Below are 8,289 nucleotides of genomic sequence, written 5' to 3'. Positions count from 1 at the left end.
AGTGAAATCTGCTTATAAAAAAAATAAGTGAAGCTTTGTTTGGACATTATTTCCTCGCAAGAGCAGTACATATCCTTAGTAAACAACTACCATATTTACAAGTTAATTTCCTTGATACTTAGGTAGGATTGAAAGCCAGAAGAAATCATGAAAGAGTGAGCTTTGAAATAATCTTTACAGCTAAGTTGATAACAGTGAAGGTAGCCAGACAATTCCTAAAGCAGACTTGTTTATTTTGTAGAGTATCTGACTATGTCTGGGTAGCTAGCTTGCTTTGATAAAGGCCAAGGACAAGTTCAATCCCTATTTTGGCCTGTTAAAGCTTTTCCCAGAAGAATAAATACCTGCTCCATAGTCATTCTAATCCTAACCCCAGCTAGCCTCAAAAAAGAAACTAGGCAAGAGGACTGGGGTTATCATGAAGTTACTCTTACTACTAAGAAACCAACATAAAGTGCATGTCCATAGATAGTGAGTCAGCAGTCTCATTTTCATATATGGGCAGCACAATTAAAACTTGAATTTCAAATAACCCAACATGACTCACTTTCAACAAAGGATAAAAATCCCTTAATCTTCAACTGGTCTTTAAATTCAAGATGTTAGGTCTGTGTTAGAGATAGTAATGAAATATTATCACGTGTGCAATGGTACCTTAAATGACAAATCTCAAAAATAACACAAATTCGAGACTTTCCTATTAACACACACATGTGTACCAACTGCATTTCATATGCTACAAGTGGTTTTATAGTCTCTTTCCTCCATCTTTTCATTTTTGAGGAGCAGACTTGTAAAAACATCAATTTAACTTGTGTGAGGTGGTAGTGGTTTGTTTTTCTTAAACCAAAACTCTGCCAAATTTGCTGATCTTCTGCTTCATCTACTCAGGTAGAATACCAGGTCAAGCTGCTGCTGCGGCTGCTCTCACCATATGAAACCAGTTTGTGTCTGCATTATTACTGTCTTCAGGAAAACTTTTAAATCCTCCAGAGCCGTTTTCTTTATTCCTCCCATCTTTCACTTCCTGCCTAAATCCAAGTTAAATTATACGATTTCCACTGGTCTTCAACACAGTTTGATTCTGCACTGTCCTTTCCTTTGCATGTCACAGTAGCTGTTCACATACATTAAATATTATAGATATGTTCTGCTCTTGACATCTACACACTTACAAAAGCAGCTTTGTACTTTGTTTGGTGTGTTTGTTACTATGTTGGCTCACAAAAAGCAGTTTTCTCAGTTCTAAGCATGGTACTTTACAATTTTTAATGCATTCGTACAACAGTACATTGGAAAAGTACTGAGCCTTTACAAAATAGCTTTACATTTTTAAACAAATGAATGTGATTTTTTTTTCACTTACACAAGCATAGGCTTTTTAATATTTCCACAAGATAAATATCTCAATTAAACTATAAGCTCACTCTACAGTGTGCCACAGTGATGGGCTTAGGAGACAGTTGTACACTTAGAAGATCCTAACCTTAGTGTTATTTACACTGACACGTCCAGTATCACCAAGTCTGAAAGGTGAACAAACAATATTCAGAATGTGGCTGAATTTGTGTCAACTAATAACTGGGAATGGTATAGCTTTAATCACTTATGAAACACATACTGTAACTTAGTCTAAACTAGTAATTTCCTTCGCTCCTCTCTCTTATGGCGTGGGAAAATTTAAAGATCAACATGAAACAGGAGCCATTGCTAAGGCAGATCTTTTAAGATAACAAAGGAAAAATTGACGAGTGTATATGATAAATTATCAGTAACAGTGATGCTACCAATTTAACTGGTACAGAAATCAGATTTTTAGGTCCTAAAACGTGGCTTTTAAAATACTTCCTTTTATACTGGAACAAAAAGTGGAGAAAGGACAATGATTCCTTCAGAAAGCAATGACTCAATTCAGGTTGTTACTTTACATTTAAGTACCACTCAAAAAGTGGACATAAAAGCAAGTGATTCCTGTTTGCCCATCACTATATCAGCTACATAGCTGAGAGTTCAGATCTTAATTACACAACACTTTCTCTGTTCCCAGAAGCTAAGACTGCTCTGCGACAAATAGGACAGGTAGAATTCTCAGATAACCAGCGATCGATGCAGTGGACATGGTACTCATGGGAACAAGGTAGTTTACGAAGTTTGTTGCCTTCTGTATATTCTGTAATGCAAACACTACAGGTTTTTAATGCATCATTTTCACCAAAACTTCTCATTGCCAAGTTGTCAATCTGTTCTTTGGTGAGTCCTCTAGGCTGGTCATCATCATCCTCATTTAAGAGGAAAAACTGAGCCAGGCTAAGGAAGGGCAAAGAGCCACTTTCATCAAATGTGACTGGGGCCCTATGTCGACCCTCTCGCCTGGCCCCTGATGAGCCTGATGATGAGCTTCCTTCATTACTGCCTTCAAATAAATCTGAGCTAGCTTCTGAACTTTCACCACCGGAACTGGAACTAGGACTGGAACTGGAACTGGAACTGGAACTCGAACTGGAACTCGAACTGGAGCTCGAACTGGAACCAGAACTACTACCACCACCAGAACCCCCTCTTCCACTCCGTGACTCTGCCCTTTCCATATTTCGATTGGGGACTGAGCCAGTAGGCTCTGAGTCGCTATCACTGTACATAAAATAGCTTAACTCACCAAAACCTGTCATTATCTGCCTTAACATGGTCTGAATTGCAACAGATGTAGTCTCACTTAAACCAGTATTTAAGATTCTACGAATGGGAATTCTGATGGTACTGACATAGGTTCTCACACCTGCCCGCTCAGAACGTGAAAATGTACGCCTAAAACCTCCTCGTTCACTTTCATAGGTGACAGTGTTGTTTGGCGTCTGAGACCTAGACCGAGTTCTGCTGGCTATGCTATCTCTCTGCCGATATTCTCCAGGACGAACTCTTCTTACTTGAAGATCAAGGACTATGGTTGGAGGTCTCTGTCCTGATCCTGTAGATTCACCATTGGCAGCTGTGTCCGAAGAACCTGCTCCTTGAGAGGCATTTCTTGTTCCAGAAGCTGCAAAAAGACCTCTACTTAGCAACTCAGGCCCAGATATTTGCTGTCTCAATGTCACATGGTGCCGGGTTCTAGAACTTCCCTCCGTCTCATTTACCAAAGGATGTTCAAAAGTCTGAGATGAGATACTATGATGAGATCTTCGTGGAATTTCACTCATTGGATGCAGAGGTGACCTACTTCTCTCAGCTCTTGCTCTGGTTCTCCGATGGTCTGGGCTCCTGCTTCTTGCCCTCCTCTGACCTCTGGTAGGTGGGACCTCCGTTAATGCTTCAGTTGAATTTCGTTCTGATCTAGATGGCCTTGCAGATGTTGATTCAGATCGTGGGTTTTCCACTTGCCTTTGGCTGCTGTTTTCCACATTTTCTCCACTAGAACGTCTTGCAGATGGCTCATTTTCATTCTCTGAATTTTGGCTCCCATTATTACGGTTAACATTTATCTCTAAACTGAATCTGAAATCACCACTGTTTGGATTAGTCCGGCTCACTGCTCTCCAAGATTGGTTTCCTCTTTGTCCACTTCTTGTTGTATTTCCAGTTTGTCTGACAGAGTTTAGCCAGTCTATTATAGAGTCACCATTAGACACATCATCTGAAGAGTCTCCTCCTGTTCAAAACAAAGGAGGGGGAGAGGGAGAAAAAGGAACTACTAAAATGAGGACAATCATATAATAAGTGCTCTAAAACTCTGCATTAAAGAACTTAAAAATTCGGAACACAGCCGGGCGCGGTGGCTCAAGCCTGTAATCCCAGCACTTTGGGAGGCCGAGACGGGCGGATCACGAGGTCAGGAGATGGAGACCATCCTGGCTAACACGGGGAAACCCCGTCTCTACTAAAAAATACAAAAAACTAGCCGGGCGAGGTGGCGGGCGCCCGTAGTCCCAGCTACTCCGGAGGCTGAGGCAGGAGAATGGCGTAAACCCGGGAGGCGGAGCTTGCAGTGAGCCGAGATCCGGCCACTGCACTCCAGCCCGGGCTAGAGCGAGACTCCGTTTCAAAAAAAAAAAAAAAAAATTCGGAACACATTTCATAATTACAGATTTTTACAAACTACACTGCATAAACTTATCAGGCAAGAAAATTCTAATTCCATTTGAAAAGAGCAATCTATATTAGAGAAATTTAGAGAATTATCTGATTTTTAAAGGGAATCTGGAGGAAGTCTATTTCCAGTAATTTATCATATAAAGGCCAAGCATACCACTGTGGGATGGCCAGAGGACATTTTTTCAGTCCTCTGCCAAAACACTAATGTAATCAGACTAGGTAAGGAGACAGTGTTTAACGAATAGTCACATTTAGTTCAAGCTACATTTCTGTCAAATTTTTATTAGTCTACATACTGTGCCTTTGATAACATTTGAGGTTGTTTTAAAATACAGGACTACTTATTGTAGCCATAAGAAAAATACAAACAAGATTTATAGGTTTAAAAGCGTTTGCATATTTCTTAAAGTTACCAAGGTTTTCAATTGACATGAAATTAAAGATCAAATCAAGTAAGTAGTCTGAACCTTGCATAGCACATACACTGGCATGCTCAAGAACCAAATTATTATCGTAGCCTCTCAGGTTACACAGTCAAAATCCCTACTCGACACTGGGAGTGAAACACCAGACCTGAGGTTAGAGCAGGATTTCTCAACAGTGGTACTATTGACATTTTAAGCCAGTTACTTCTGTGTCATGGGGGCTGTGTTGTGCATTATGGCATGTCAGGATGTTTGGCAGCATTCCTGCCCTCTACACAAATGTCTCCAGACGTTGCTAATGTCCCACATGGGGCAAAATTATATCTCATTAGGAGCCACTGGGTTTAGACATTTCTTTTTGCTGGTGAAGAAGTCGCACGTTTATAAAGAAGGAATTAAGTAGGAGTAAATTTCAATGGAGGTGAAAAACAAACAAAATCACATTTAAATAGGCCATTTCTCACTGTGTTCCAATTAACATAAACATCCCAAAGGCGAGGTAGAAAAAAAATGCTGACATTCTCACTAAGTATAAGAAAATGTCAGTTTTCTTTTTATGAGCAGTTACTTAGCACCAAATTAATTTGTGCCAAATTTGGATAATCTTTGGCTGACATTTACTATTACAAAGCTCCTATCATTCTATCATCTATCCACCTCCCCACCAAAACCAAAATATACCTCTATTTTCATCTGAGTTTTGCGGTGGTGGGCCTTCTTTAATTTGCTGTAGTCTTCTCAGCAACTCTTCCTCAGTACTTTCACCTGAAATTTAACACCACAGGGCAAAGATGACATTAGGGGTATGACAATCAAATACTTTATCAGTGACTCATAGTAATCTCACACAAGATGATTAGAAAAAAATCATATTTTTAAAAGTTAAGAGAAAACGTAAAAAAAAAAAAAAAAGAGAGAGAGAGAAAAGAAAACCAGTGGTTCCCAATTCTCTGAGAGAAAACCAAGGAGTAGGTAGGACCCGGGAAAATTCACTTCTTTGGAAACATATTACAAGCAATTTACAAAGTTCTTTTGCATGTAAGATCTAACTTTTAAAAACTGCGACTCTAGGCCAGGCATGGTGGCTCACGCCTGTACTCCCAGCACTTTGGGAGGCCGAGGCAAGTGGATCACCAGAGGTCAGGAGTTCATGACCAGCCTGGTCAACATGGCAAAACCCCATCTCTACTAAAAACACAAAAATTAGGCAGGCGTGGTGGTGGGCGCCTGTAATCCCAGCTACTTAGGAGACTGAGGAGGAGGGTCACTTGAACCCAGGAGGCGGAGGTTGCAGTGAGCTGGGACTGCACCACTGCACTCCAGCCTGGGCGACGGAGCAAGACTCTGCTTAAAAAAAAAAAAAAAAAAAAAAAAGGCAAAGGCAATTCTAAGCTGGGCGCACAGTGGTACTGCATCTGTAGTGCCAGCTTGTTGGGTTGGGAGACTCAGGCAGAAGAATCCCTTGAGTCCAGCCAGGGCAACATAATGAGACCCTGTCTCAAAAGTAAATAAATAAGTAATTTTTAAGAATTGAAGCTTTGAGAGGAAGATATTGTTAACTGCATTTTAAAATGAAGAAACAGACTGAGTGACAGACTGGCTTGCCAGAAGCCACACCAAACAGCAGGGCCAGAACTTCAACTAAGGCATTCTGATTCAAGCCTGGTACTGTTGGCTCAAAACACACTCCCTCTCTTAAAAGTCATGCAAAAACCTTACCTTTTAAAATCTAAGCAATTACTCAAAGGTAAGTAGAATTAAACAGAAATGAGGAGGAAGACAGATACTGAGTTTTAACTAGGATCAAATGGGACTTCGTGGGGTAAAAGATAATCAAGCACAAACTTCTAATTGCTATGTTACCCAGGGCTAGATCTAGAGTATTACAACTGGGACATATTCAGAAAATCAGAGATTTAACAAAATAGAGTAAGTCTTTCCTAAAAACTAAGTTCCCATTAGCTATTCCACACTCGGATTTTTATCTAGTAAGTTAGATAAAGCTAACTAAGAACACTAAAATTCATATTATAATTCATAAGTTAAAATCTCTCTGATATAGTGTAATTCCAAACATGAGTAAATACAATCAGGTAATAAATACAGCAATAAATGTCATTCCATATCCCTTATATTAAATAATATTTCATAATGGCTAAAGAAATGGATTTTTAAAACAGGTTCAGGTTTTTTTTTTTAAACCAGCAATTTACATTTATAAATCCTTAAATATATGTAAGCATNGAGCCACTTTCATCAAATGTGACTGGGGCCCTATGTCGACCCTCTCGCCTGGCCCCTGATGAGCCTGATGATGAGCTTCCTTCATTACTGCCTTCAAATAAATCTGAGCTAGCTTCTGAACTTTCACCACCGGAACTGGAACTAGGACTGGAACTGGAACTGGAACTGGAACTCGAACTGGAACTCGAACTGGAGCTCGAACTGGAACCAGAACTACTACCACCACCAGAACCCCTCTTCCACTCCGTGACTCTGCCCTTTCCATATTTCGATTGGGGACTGAGCCAGTAGGCTCTGAGTCGCTATCACTGTACATAAAATAGCTTAACTCACCAAAACCTGTCATTATCTGCCTTAACATGGTCTGAATTGCAACAGATGTAGTCTCACTTAAACCAGTATTTAAGATTCTACGAATGGGAATTCTGATGGTACTGACATAGGTTCTCACACCTGCCCGCTCAGAACGTGAAAATGTACGCCTAAAACCTCCTCGTTCACTTTCATAGGTGACAGTGTTGTTTGGCGTCTGAGACCTAGACCGAGTTCTGCTGGCTATGCTATCTCTCTGCCGATATTCTCCAGGACGAACTCTTCTTACTTGAAGATCAAGGACTATGGTTGGAGGTCTCTGTCCTGATCCTGTAGATTCACCATTGGCAGCTGTGTCCGAAGAACCTGCTCCTTGAGAGGCATTTCTTGTTCCAGAAGCTGCAAAAGACCTCTACTTAGCAACTCAGGCCCAGATATTTGCTGTCTCAATGTCACATGGTGCCGGGTTCTAGAACTTCCCTCCGTCTCATTTACCAAAGGATGTTCAAAAGTCTGAGATGAGATACTATGATGAGATCTTCGTGGAATTTCACTCATTGGATGCAGAGGTGACCTACTTCTCTCAGCTCTTGCTCTGGTTCTCCGATGGTCTGGGCTCCTGCTTCTTGCCCTCCTCTGACCTCTGGTAGGTGGGACCTCCGTTAATGCTTCAGTTGAATTTCGTTCTGATCTAGATGGCCTTGCAGATGTTGATTCAGATCGTGGGTTTTCCACTTGCCTTTGGCTGCTGTTTTCCACATTTTCTCCACTAGAACGTCTTGCAGATGGCTCATTTTCATTCTCTGAATTTTGGCTCCCATTATTACGGTTAACATTTATCTCTAAACTGAATCTGAAATCACCACTGTTTGGATTAGTCCGGCTCACTGCTCTCCAAGATTGGTTTCCTCTTTGTCCACTTCTTGTTGTATTTCCAGTTTGTCTGACAGAGTTTAGCCAGTCTATTATAGAGTCACCATTAGACACATCATCTGAAGAGTCTCCTCCTGTTCAAAACAAAGGAGGGGGAGAGGGAGAAAAAGGAACTACTAAAATGAGGACAATCATATAATAAGTGCTCTAAAACTCTGCATTAAAGAACTTAAAAATTCGGAACACAGCCGGGCGCGGTGGCTCAAGCCTGTAATCCCAGCACTTTGGGAGGCCGAGACGGGCGGATCACGAGGTCAGGAGATGGAGACCATCCTGGCTAACACGGGGA

General features: G+C 40.9%; 1 protein-coding gene across 1 annotated transcript; it reads right to left on the bottom strand.

The window, feature by feature from the left end:
• Positions 1–1,830: 1,830 nt before the first annotated feature.
• RLIM (ring finger protein, LIM domain interacting) lies at positions 1,831–7,888 on the bottom strand. Its single transcript, XM_017856985.1, has 4 exons — positions 7,807–7,888; positions 7,089–7,466; positions 5,193–5,276; positions 1,831–3,643 (listed from the first exon to the last, which is right to left on the bottom strand). Exons 1-4 carry the CDS (start codon positions 7,886–7,888, stop codon positions 2,022–2,024), a joined length of 2,166 nt encoding a protein of 721 aa, XP_017712474.1. The 3' UTR covers positions 1,831–2,021.
• Positions 7,889–8,289: the final 401 nt, after the last annotated feature.

This window comes from Rhinopithecus bieti, unplaced genomic scaffold, assembly GCF_001698545.2.
Source record: "Rhinopithecus bieti isolate Rb0 unplaced genomic scaffold, ASM169854v2 scaffold_46318, whole genome shotgun sequence".
NCBI lineage: Eukaryota > Metazoa > Chordata > Mammalia > Primates > Cercopithecidae > Rhinopithecus > Rhinopithecus bieti.
Note: the sequence above shows the minus strand (reverse complement) of the source record. Positions and strands in the feature narration are given on the sequence as shown.